The sequence below is a fragment of the Oreochromis aureus genome, linkage group 2, assembly GCF_013358895.1.
Source record: "Oreochromis aureus strain Israel breed Guangdong linkage group 2, ZZ_aureus, whole genome shotgun sequence".
Lineage (NCBI taxonomy): Eukaryota > Metazoa > Chordata > Actinopteri > Cichliformes > Cichlidae > Oreochromis > Oreochromis aureus.
This window is the reverse complement of record NC_052943.1, coordinates 7,673,326-7,685,911: the sequence shown is the minus strand read 5'-3', so window position 1 is coordinate 7,685,911 and position 12,586 is coordinate 7,673,326. Positions and strand designations below refer to the sequence as shown.

At 42.7% G+C, this 12,586-nt stretch overlaps 2 protein-coding genes across 4 annotated transcripts in view; one reads left to right on the top strand and one right to left on the bottom strand.

Annotated features, from left to right (window-relative positions):
- pdlim7 (PDZ and LIM domain 7) overlaps positions 1–4,443 on the bottom strand; it is a 31,395-nt gene extending 26,952 nt beyond the window's left edge. The window contains exons 1-2 of one of the 3 annotated variants that reach the window (XM_039616599.1): positions 4,208–4,443; positions 1,875–1,973 (exon numbers count right to left, since the gene is read on the bottom strand). In XM_039616599.1, coding sequence (XP_039472533.1) covers positions 1,875–1,973; positions 4,208–4,237 — 129 coding nt within the window. In that variant the 5' untranslated portion in view covers positions 4,238–4,443. Of the gene's footprint in view, positions 1–1,874; positions 1,974–2,704; positions 2,850–4,207 lie in introns of those variants that run through there. The other 2 variants (XM_031745147.2, XM_031745148.2) reach the window with 2 other exon arrangements.
- Positions 4,444–7,620: 3,177 nt separating this feature from the next.
- Positions 7,621–12,102, top strand: cltb (clathrin, light chain B). The gene is made up of 5 exons (XM_031745223.2): positions 7,621–8,043; positions 8,611–8,654; positions 8,835–8,952; positions 9,246–9,357; positions 11,044–12,102. Exons 1-5 carry the CDS (start codon positions 7,890–7,892, stop codon positions 11,213–11,215), a joined length of 600 nt encoding a protein of 199 aa, XP_031601083.1. The 5' UTR covers positions 7,621–7,889; the 3' UTR covers positions 11,216–12,102.
- The last annotated feature ends 484 nt before the right edge of the window (positions 12,103–12,586 follow it).

The following is a 12,586-nucleotide window of genomic DNA, read 5'->3' as shown; positions in this document are numbered from 1 at the left end:
ATCACCTCACAGAGACTCTAAGAGCCTTTTGTTCCATCAATCTACACTCTCTTCATTTTGTAATCACTTAACCGTCCATCTGGGTTCACATACTCATCAGCTACAAGCCGGTAAACACAGACCACCCACCACATCCATCTAATGCGAACTCAGTAAGTGTAGGTCTGACTTCTCACTTCTCTTCCTGTTACTAAGGGATACTGTAGATCATTGGGGTTTACAGCCCCTTGTTGGGCTGTTTTCAACCTCTGCGACTGTGGGACTCGCTGTCCCTACTTTTATGACAATCACGATGAGGGCAAACAGTCCCCGAGAGGTGAAAAGAAAAAAGAGAGAAAACCTGTCACATCTTTATAACTTGTGAACCCCGAGGCCCAGTGCTGGAGCAAACAGAGATATTGGCCACTGACCAGTCGTTACAGCTCCAAGCTTAGAGATACTAAGGGTTTTTTGTTCCTCGGCTAGGAGCGATTAGCTTAGACCAACCTGAGAGAAGGATATTGCTATACTATAAATCATAAACTATAAAATATCACACAAGTTTTTGTAGCAGGGAAAATCACCAGCGTGTGATATGTACCTGGAATGCAGACAAACTGGGCTCTTGCGCCACTTCAGTAATCAGTCAACACATTAAGATGAGAACTCGTTTGATAGCCGTCTAGATCTACTGACTCACACATTGATATTCACCCTGCAGTACGCCCCGTCTGCCTGGACTGAAATTTCTCCAAGTTAACAGCTATGTCTCAGTTTGTTTGTGGCCGTTCGTCAAAAGAGGTTTCTACATCTGTTCGGTCTTTTATGGGTACAAGTAAAATGCTTCTTGTCATAAATCCAGGGGGAACATTGTGTTTCTGACTGCGATGCCTGGCAGTAAGTAGAGCAAGCACAAGACAAGTACTGACAGGGTTGGCGATAACGGCTGCCCTCACCACAGGATTACATGAGCTCTACATGCACCTCAGTGTGACGCTACTCACAATACCCTGCAGTTCATGGGAACATGCATTTGTCTGTTTTAAGCATGCAATCTTTTTTTTTTGCATCTACAAAGACAAAGAAATGAAAGCTCAATTCAATAATTACACCAGGGTCCAAACCTATTAACTCCTAATTATCTCTGAAGTAAAAAGCTGCAAATATTGGACATAACTACAGAATTAATACCTGTTAAGTCAGACTGACACTTACAGATCACCCGGTTTATTTGGATAGCAGTGCAATAATGCAATAAAACCAGAGAGCACATAATAGAAAACTAGATCTGTGTGCGCAATAGCTGGCAGGAAAGTTGGAATGATTTTATGTGTGTGCAATGTGCAGGCGTCTGTGTGCGGAGCTGCAAGTGCGAGTCTGTATGTTTGTCAGGCAAAGCAGCTCTGCACTTATATGGGCTGGAAAGTGGTCGCCGCTCTCGTCAATAGCAACAGAAGTTTATAAAAGAGTATCTGAAAATTCGTCCAGGGAAGGAGGAGGGGAGCGAACACACAGATTACAAAGCACACAGCAGGAGTGTCATGCAAAGAAACTGCATGTTAGAACAGATCGGCAAGGGTTACCAAAATGAGCCATAAAAAAATTTGAATAGTATGGAAATGCTTCTGTAGACAAACCCCTTTACTATCTTACTATGTGTGCCTAATTTAAAAAAAAAGAAGAAAATGATGTGATACATGCATATGCTGAGGCAAGGTAAGCCCTGATGACTGAGGTGGCCAAGCTGGTACTTAAAACCAACAGACTCTTGTTAACAGGCCGAGGCTTTCATAGAAGCTTAGAGGAAATCTCAGAGGAGAGCGCAAACACCTCAACTGCTGCTCTGCACAGATGCAAAAAAAGTACAAAAGCTGATTCCATGTGCACTTTCTTACCCTTGACACGGTGAGAGGCATGTTGAAGTCCTTGCCACCCTGCAGCCTGAAGCCCCAAGGCGGCGAGCCGCTGAGGGTTACAGAGTACGTATTCATACCCTTGATGAAAAAAAAAAAAGGGAAAAGGAAACATCTTAATTAGTCAGAAAGCCCGGAAAAGGTTCTCAAGGTCCTTTATTATTTTGCGTTATCTGAAACAGTCTATCTGCTGGCTGTCAGCACCACCAGCCCCCAAGAGCACACACACACACCATACAGAAAATGGCACTCAAGTTGTTTTCTTTTACAGCAGATAATGTCACGTCTTAGTTTTAGGAATAACCACGTTACAGCAAGTCAAAATTAGGCAATAAAGAGGGAGCGGTGCTGGTTGGATGTGCCATTTTTACACATTTCAAAACACACATAAATAGCCTGGTGTCATAATCTAAGGCTAAACTCTAAGGTGAAGTTAGAGTTGAATTCATTTCAGTCTACTGCAGCGCCAATGTGCAGCATTTAGAAGATCTACTGCACAACAATAGCAGTAACAACTCCTCCTTCGGGGGGGATAATGTGCCACTTGCTGTATTCAGCCAGGTAACAGGTATCGTGGCTTCACCGCAACTAATTACTGCCATTCGGCGGCAAGGCACTAAATGACTAGGTAGTTTTAAGAACCAAAGGGCAACATGAGATGCAGGCCTCTGTTAGTGGCTTACACAGAGTTGGGGTTTGACCACTGACCTCTGTGCTCACACTGCTACTCTATCCCTGCTCCTCCTCCACCTCCTCTTCCGCAAACCTACCAGGTGTCACAGGTCTCCGTGACACACAGCTATGCCACCTACCTTGTCCTCAAAGGTCAGCTGGTAGCCCAAACCTGGGAGAAAGCTAAAGAGTCAGTAAGCTGGAGCAAGCAGATTCCCTCTCTGTTGGCAAACCCTACCCCCTCGATCCTGACTGTGACACAGGCAAGCCGTAGCCTCTGCTCACTCCTCAGAGGCTATATAAGGAATGTAAAACTACACCAAACTATTTCAGCCCAACACCCACATGAGTCACAGGGAGAGGAGGAGGAGGAGGGGGGGCGGAGGAGGAGGAGGAGGAGGAGGAGGGGGGGGGGGGCAGAGGAGGATGGAGAGAGGTAACGTCAACGACCCATGGATTCTGGCACGGGCCAGGAGATTTTTTTTCTCCTCCTCTAAGTTCATTGCACTTGGGAAACGGCGGACGGCCACAAATGAAGCAAAGCACACAGACCTCTACATTCTTTCTGGAGGGCATGAAACATAGTACAAGCAAGAAAAAAAAAAAAAAGCCCTCAGCAATTATACTTTAACATCAAGCTCTTAAAGCAACAGAGCAGCTCACACACACTGTAAAGACTGGTGAGACAGTGGTGTGCTCACAGATAAGGAAAATCTAGCAGCACAGCCTTTAATCCAGCCTAGCACCCCAAATAATCCCACTAAGAAAACCTGCAAATCTGCTCAAGTTAATGGAAATCCTCAAAATAAAAAAAAAGACTTCCATTCGCATTCATTTACTGTCAATGCACCCTGTAGATCTGTACAAACCTGACTCTTTACTGGCAAAGCTTAAATTAGTTTTTCTCAGAGCCAGGGAAATGAATTATGATACAGAGGCGCATAAGGCGACACACAGAAAGACCTGCAGCAGGAGCAGCAGGTAATGGAGGCTAGATTTCACTGGTGATAAACACCACACTGAAAGCTGATTATTCAGACTGTATTAAAGCGGAGGAAGTAACAGCATTAATGTGAATGCACTCCAGTTAATTAAACACCACCCCATATGATAAGCAAGAGAATAAAAGCATCAGTTTTAAGCCAATAAATGTGTGGCACTCATCCCCATGCTTATGGTGTTGCTATTTATAATCTTCTATATTATTGCTGCTGCTGCATTAGTTCTATAGGAACTCGTGTTGCTTTTAATGAGAGCTCAAATACACGGAATTTTTGGTTAACACGCTACGCAATTACGAGCTTACACGGGTTTCTTTTAAATAACTTCAATGCGTCCGGCACACTAATTTCCCAGCGGTAATTAAAGGCCACGCTGTGAACGCTGTACCCCGGTTAACACCGCCGCAGACAGCCAGGTTTCCACTCGCGACAACACGGGACACGAAAACCGGACAAAACTCTCGGCTCTGACAAAGTAGTTAGCACAGCTACAGAGCAGCAGGGGCTCGGGGAAGATGGCCAGAAGCATGAGCCTGCACAGTTTGGACCACCAGCTTAATCCATACAAACCTCCTCTGTGGGGGGAAAAAGTTGGTTTGAAGAAGTTACACCACACAAACACACAAAGATGCATTAGCTTACCTCTTGTGTCTCTCTGTGCTCGCCGGACATCACGAGTGTACCGGATTAAAAATAATTAAAAAATAAGATAATAAGTCGGTTGGCAAGCAGGCAACTTTTCAGACTTCCTTGAGGCAAACGTCAGGAAGCCGCCGTGGATCCCCCTGGTGAGCAGCAAACTCATTCCCTCAAATTCTTTTTAGCAGGACTCTGCTGAGACGTCAGAAGTCACATGGGCGGAGGCTTCATTTCACTCCGAGGCCGAGTTGCACTCATCAGCTGCTACTACTAAAGCCATTCATCACAGCCGCCATGAAACCGCTTTTCTCAATCACTCCGTCGGTTTTAACTAAAGGAAAATAAATAAATAAGAGTAGGCCTCAGGGATAAACATGAACTAATCCAGGACACCACCCCTGAAGAATAACTTTTTACACACGCTGTTTGCTGCACTTACTAGCTAAGCCATTATTATTTAATTGTAATAGGTAACTTAATTTGACACGACCTATTCTAAATGGAGAGAGAAACAGTTTTACTAGTAAGTAAAACTAGTACCGTCTACAATAAACAACACAGTTAAACAACACAGGTGGCTGCATGGTAAGAGCCTTATACTAAGAAATAGCGCAAGAGTCTGTAAAATAATAATAATAAAAAAAGTGAAGTTAGTTTAAAAAAAACAGTCAAAGTTAGACTGACAGTGTGTGTTGTCGTGCACATTTAATTAAGAAAGTCCGCAGACACGGTCAGCCGCAATCAACACTCTTTATTATCATGCGCATGTCATCAAGCGCAGTCCCTGAAACGGAAGTGGAGCTCTCGCTCTTTTGTATCTTTGTACATTCCAAAGAAAGGGGAGGAAGTCACAAACTGATCATAGCACATATCACGCCGCTCGCTGTGAAACCTAGTGGAACTTCCACTACAATGGGTATGCTGTTTCGTGCCCTTGGCGCTATCAGCACCTGCAAATGCAGTTGTTTTCTTCAACTACTGAGGCTGAAATAAGTTCATCTGGTTTTAGACTGTTCAGTGGAAGTTTTGCATTACAGTGTCACAACTAAGCATATGCATAAGTGCCTATATACCTTAAATGAGAATAATAGAAATTTTCCATTACAGTGTGATTGCGTGAAAAAATAATATGCACAATATGCTGCATGAAGATATAATACAAAAATATGTCTGGGATCTTATGTGTGACAGGTGTGTTCACCTGTGTGTTCACCTGTCACAGCATGAGTACTGAGTACTTCATTTTGTTCTGTCACGTGTCTTTATGATGAGTGACATTAAAGAACCTTGGACCTGTTTTAAGCGGACTTTCTAACACGATTACTACACATTAATCATCCACAGGCGTTAAGTTAGGCAAAAAAAAAACCCAAAACGTAATTCTTTCTGTTCGCAAACAAAAACAGGTGTTAAAAAAACTTCAACTACAACTACAACTTCCGTCTCATCCTATCCCCAGCATCCTCCTCTGCCACACCAACCCTCTGCATGTTCTCCTTCACTACATCCATGAATCTCCTCTGTGGTCTTTTCCTCCTGCCTGGCAGGTCTATCTTCAATATCCTTCATCCACTATATCCGCTATCACTCCTCTGCATGTATCCAAACCATCTCAGCCTCGTCTGTTTAACTTTGTCCCCAAACTGTTTGTCCTGTGCTGTTTTTTTCCAATTATGGATTTTTAAATTGTACAAAACAACTCCACTATCCACTTCGACCATTACTTAAAGGTCATATGGGGTCATTTGGGGCCTTTTAGTAATGATTATAGATGCAAAGAAATTGTTTTACTAATCTATAATACCCAGTTAGGTCATAGGCTGTTAATAAGATCAATAGCAGGAGTTAGTATCAAACAGGAGAAATATATACAGTCAAGAGGGGTATATACAAAAATAAGAGAAAGGCACACATTAGAGAACAAGTTGCAAAGTGCTTGGAAGCAGTGCAAAGAAAATACTTGGTCTGAATAGACCGTGTGTGAGTCACCTGAGTGATGAGGATTACTCAAACCATGGTGAGGTGAGTGGGCAGGGGTGGGGTGTGGGGGAATAGTGTTTGTTAACAGTCCGAATGGCCTGGGGGAAGAAGCTGTTTGTGAGTCTGGAGATGTAGGACCTGATTGACCTGAGGCCTTGACGTGGCCTCCAGGGTTGGCAGAGGAGAGTTTCCCCGATGCTGTCAGTGATAATGTGTAATGCACTTAGTAATGTGTAGCTCTTATGATTCTTTTTATTTTCCTTACAAGGTCACAGGTTCATTTCACACGGATTCACTAACGCTTCACTGTACTGCTTTTTGCTTTTCTGTTAGAGGCTAAACTGCCTTTCAGCACACTTGTGATAAAGTTTAAACTAATCGAAAAGATCCTTGTCACACATAGAAACAGAAGAAATTAAATGCATTACAACTGTGTGACGTTTCTGCTTTCTTGCGTCCTAATAAGACTCGGCATCTAAGGCAGCGGAGGAAGAATGGAGAGTGAAAGCCAAGGAGCTTGAGGACTGGCACGTACACCAAAATGAGCAGATGGAGAAGAACAAGACCAACAACAGGTTAGGATCTGACCTCCCCACCCCACCACTAATGTGCAGAGAAGTAATCCATGATAGTGGATAGTGTTTGTTAACAGTCCGAATGGCCTGGGGGAAGAAGCTGTTTGTGAGTCTGGAGATGTAGGACCTGATTGACCTGAGGCCTTGACGTGGCCTCCAGGGTTGGCAGAGGAGAGCCAATGATTTTTTGGGTGGTGTTAATTACCCTCTGCACAGCCTACATTGGTGTTGTGGGTCCAGGTGAGATCGGTGGAGATGTGGGTTTCCAGAAACCTGAAGGTGGAGACAGATTCCACCCGTTCTCCATGTATGATGAGAGGAGAGTGGACCTGTCTGTGTCTCCTGAAGTCCATGATGAGCTCTTTTGTTTTAAGGACCTTCAGCTTCAGGTTATTTTCTGAGCACCAGTGGGACAAGTTTCTCTACCTCTGCCCTGTACGCCTCCGTCAGAGATGAACCCAGTATGTCATCGGCATACTTGACGATGACATAGTCGGCAAAGTCGGACTGATTGAGGGCAGTTAGTGAGGAAATCTTTGATCCAGGAGCAAGTGACAGGAAGGATCTGAAGGGAGTCCAGTTAAGTGGTGAGGATGTCTGGTTCATCTCCCTTTTAATGACCCACTCATGTAGATTTTGCTGAGGATAGTTATTTTCCTGCGGGGGGGGCGGGGCTGAATGCATAACCTTTATGTTTTTCCATTTCTGTCTATAAATAGTGCTATATAAGTTTTGTCGATATTTTTTATTACTGTTACTGCATTAGTACTACAACCCTTGGAGATGACAGTGCTTTGCTGCAGATGGCCAGTAGATGGCGACAAACTCCAACAAAATGTAAAGGTCCCCTCGGGGTGCTGCCCCTGCTCTATCATCATACACATACTGGTTGAACAAGTGAAGAAATAATGAATCATCAGTTACGGCCTTTAATCGACGCGTAGATTGTTTATTCCGTATGCTTTACTAGCTGACTCTATTTTTCCAAGCAATATTTAGAATAGATAACACTCAAATCGAATTTTTAAGTTGTTACTATTAACGTTGCAGAGCTCGGTGCCCTGATTTTGTGGCTTTAACGTTTAGCTAGCTAAGCAAGCTCAATCAAACTTGTACACTTTTTGTGAAAGATGGCTGACAACGGAGCGCACCCGACTGAAGAGGACCCGGCCGCCGCTTTCCTGGCTCAACAGGAGAATGAGATAGCGGGGATAGAAAACGATGGCGACGCATTTGGGACCCTAGAAGGAGCCGGTGTTCAGCAGCCGCAGACCGACAACTATGGCAAGTTTGTCCCTGAGCTAACGTCAGCTAATGTTTAGCTAACGAGCATACAAAGCTAACTAGAGCTAGCTAATATTAATACCGGGACTTGCATCGGTAACTTGCTTAGTAGTTAACCAACAAAGGCCCCACCGCCATATGTTAACAACACCACTGTGTGATATAAGTGGTTAACACTCTCACTGCTTCCTATTTAGATTCAAAGTAACAGTACGTTAGCCTTGTAGCTTAGCTAGCTGCGGGCAACGACAACGTAGGTTTTGTTAATTGGACGCTATCCCACATAACATTAGCTATGTGACACTAGCACCTTAAAACTAAGCTAAAGAGCAAGTGCTCCTGGCCTTTTAACCGACAAAGCAGCCCAGACAATATCAAGCAGGTGACCAAACAGGTGTTGCTGCATTTCTGAAGTCTTATCCGTTTCGAGACCAAAAGTGACACCACGTTAGTAGTAGCAGCGAGCATAAGTCACTCCAGATAGCAAGGAAGTGTAAGTGGATAAACTCCAAGAAGTTCATCTTAACTTATATCTGTGGGTTTTTCTTTGTTTAAAAAAAATGCTAGACGGCTTTGAAGAACCTGCCACGTTGAATGGAGACCTGTTTCAGGTGAGCTTCAGTCTTGTCTGTAATACTTTATGTCTGTCTCTTTACATAACCTATGTGTGGTTGAGTTTTATTCTGAACACCGTAATCATGTGATGAAGGAGTGGGTTTGCTGTGGCGTTCACGCATGAATGAACCGAATAGCTGTTTCTAATGGTGTAAATGTTTTGCGTACTCCAACAGGAGTCCAATGGCCCAACAGACAGCTACGCAGCCATCGCCCAGGTGGATATCCAAAGGCAAGAACCTGAAAGTTTACGCAAATGGAGGGAGGAGCAGAAGGCACGCCTTGAAGCATTAGGTTGGTAACAATGTTTCCCTGATGCTGTCAGTGATAATATGTAATGCACTTAGTAATGTGTAGCTCTTATGATTCTTTTTATTTTCCTTACAAGGTCACAGGTTCATTTCACACGGATTCACTAACGCTTCACTGTACTGCTTTTTGCTTTTCTGTTAGAGGCTAAACTGCCTTTCAGCACACTTGTGATAAAGTTTAAACTAATCAGAAAAGATCCTTGTCACACATAGAAACAGAAGAAATTAAATGCATTACAACTGTGTGACGTTTCTGCTTTCTTGCGTCCTAATAAGACTCGGCATCCAAGGCAGCGGAGGAAGAATGGAGAGTGAAAGCCAAGAAGGAGCTTGAGGACTGGCACGTACACCAAAATGAGCAGATGGAGAAGAACAAGACCAACAACAGGTTAGGATCTGACCTCCCCACCCCACCACTAATGTGCAGAGAAGTAATCCATGATGGTGATGCTGTAATCACTCTACTACCTTTGTTTTGAATTTTGTATTGGTAGTTAGAGGTAGTTGTTCTTGGTAAAACAAACATTGTGGTTCAGTTTGCAAACATGCCTCGCTCTAAACTAAACGTTCAGTGGAGGTCTTTATAGATTCTTCCGAGGTGTAGGAAACTGTGCCTTTCTCTACAAGATTACATCCTAGACCTGTGTATGTTTTACAGCTGACTGATAAATTGACACGGTTGGTGGTATATGTGTTGAATTTACTGCACCAAGGTGATCACAACAGATTAAACCACTATAATATTTAATACTTGATTTAGCCTGGTTCCCCTCAGTGTCATAAACTGTGCAGTCTCTCTTTTCTTGACCAAGCTAACCAGTTATTCTCTCACACTTCCCAACAGACTCTGTCCAAGTCTGGCACGGTATCGCTCTGCATCTGTAGCTGTAGCTCTTTTTTTCTTCTTCTATTTTTTCTAAAGCACTGAGATACAATACTCTGATGAGATGTTAGTCTACAGCTGTGTGTCCAGTTCAAGTGTCCAGAAAGCAAAACAGGAAACTAGCTAGCTGAAAAGAATGCAGACAGCAGAAAGAAAATGCTAGAGTCACCCCCTCCCCATGCTACAGCAAAGACTGTCCTAGATTGTTTATGACACTAGTGCAAGATGTTTAGTCACTGTTTCCACCTCATTAGAAATGTTTCTCAGTTGCTTACAATAACCCAGACTCTAACACTTTTATGCTTGTTGACTGACACTGAAATTGTTCTCCTCTCCTTCTTTTTTCCTGCTTTCTTGGCCTTGCCCTGCACGCTAGGATTGCTGACAAGGCTTTCTACAAACAGCCCAACTCTGATGTTATAGGCTTTGTGTACGTTTAGAATTCTTCTGCTTTCTAATATTGTATGATCTGCCCCCTGAATGACCTCTTTTGCCCCCGATGCATGACCCAACACTGGAATTCTGTTTTTTTCTTTTTTGTCAAAGGCTTCATTTGGCATTATTTGTGTTCTTTTTGACTGATGTGTGCCATTGCCCTAGATGTTTTTATATAAAAAAAAATATTAAATATGTCAACAATGAAGTGTATGTTGGGTATAAAGTATAGACTGTATGAGAGATGGATGTAGCTACCGTGAAGTCCAGTTACGAAGCTCTACCATGATTTGATATTGAGAAATTGTTAGCCAATGAGCTGCTTTCATCTGACCCTTTAGAATAACCATGTTTGGGTTTTTTTTTTTATGGACCAAAAAACTTCTGAGCCCATAAAGTCATCGTGAAAAGTTCTACTGATGTCAAAGAGTGAGGCAGCCGAGGATCTTTTTCACCCACTTCTATTCACTTTAAAGTCCTTTATTAGTCTGAGAAGTCGCCCCCTGCTGGCCATTAAAACAAAAGCCGGATTCGGGTTTTAGATCTGGAAGCTAAATCCATCTTCTACACCATCTGCGGTATAAAGACATGCATGAGGTTTTTTTGCTTTTACTATCTCGTGAACACGTGCCCTTGGTGTGATTGAACTTCTTGGTTGGGAACCGTGTTTGGCTCAGGCTGCATTTGCTTTTGTGAAATCCCTCTGATAACCTCCAGCTCACCAACACCTTTCTGTGCTTCCCTTCACATCCACAGAGCATCTGAGGAGGCTTTCCTGGCAGAGACGGACAGCAACAGCCCCGGGTCTGAATGGGAGAGAGTAGCTCGTCTCTGTGACTTCAATCCAAAAACCAACAAGCAGGCGAAGGATGTTTCCCGAATGCGCTCTGTGCTGATCTCTCTCAAACAGACACCTCTAGTTCGCTAGAGGATGTCGCTGGGGGGAGCTAGAAACATTGCCTTTTAATCTCACATTGCATCAGAAGGATTTGTATGCCCTTTTGTGTACGAAAAACACCCTGGTATGTTTATAACCTTTAAACACTTCCTGCCTTTAACGATGCCTATTAGAGTCAAATAATATACTTAAACCTGACGCTCGTGTGAGAGGAGGGATTACTGTTACAACATCCTTTAGTTGGTCAGCTTCATCACTGCTATATTAAGAAAATATTGTTACTGTAAATTCAGTAATTTCCCTTTCTCCTTTAACTTATAAATTGTTACTTGGTCAACTTTATTGCATGCCTTCCTGATATTTTGGATGCACATTTTTAGTTGAATTTATAAATTAGGATTACGGTCAAACACTCAGCAATTAAGCACTGTTACAGATTAGATTGTAACCAATTTTGCCTCTCATCAACTATAAAAGCACATTAATGTTCACTGTATTTTATTATATCCCTAATTACTGTTTTTAAGTTACCATGTTTTTCCACTATAACATACCCAAGCTGGTGGCCTTTTTTGATCAAACTCTTTCTACAATTTGAGCACTTAGCCGGATGAATTTCTTTTCAATTTGGCAAGATTTCAGCTAAATTAAGAAACATTGAACTACAACCAAAGATTTCATCGAAATTTTCAGAGTTCACGCGATTGACGGCTTGTTTCTCATTTCGCTATATTATACCATTTTCTGTTACGCCAACAAATTTTAAATTTTTTTTAAAGAAATGAAGCACGGGGTCATTTACAACAGTGATGTCTTCACATTGTTTCACATGTTGCCTATTTGGATTTAAGGAATAGTGAAAAAGTGAATGTTAAAAGGGAACTGGAAAATAAAAACAGTGGAGTATGATCACCTCAGCCGATTTGTCTTCAATTTTTGGTGTGATTGTTGACACCTTAATGCACTGGAGATAATTGCTTCCTTATGCCCTTTTATTTTGACATACAAGCCACATTGATAGGTAGTTCAAACAGAGCATCAGAATGGGGAAGAAAGGTGATTTAAGTGACTTTGAATGTGGCATGGTTGTTAGTGCTGGAGTGGCTGCTCTGAGTATTTCAGAAACTGCTGATTACTGGGATTTTTCCACACAGCCATCTCTGAGGTTTACAGAGAATGACCAGACTAATTCAAGCTGATTGGAAGGAAACGGTAACCTGAATAACTGTTTGGTACAACCAAGGTATGCAGAAGACCACACCTGGTCCACTCTCTGATGTTTCCAGCACCTTTCCTTAATACGTGCTACGAATAATTAAGGTAGCTCTAAACCCAGTGCTAATAATGACCACTGAGTGCATGTGAAATGGGCATGCTTTGTTTTTACATACATTTTAAAGC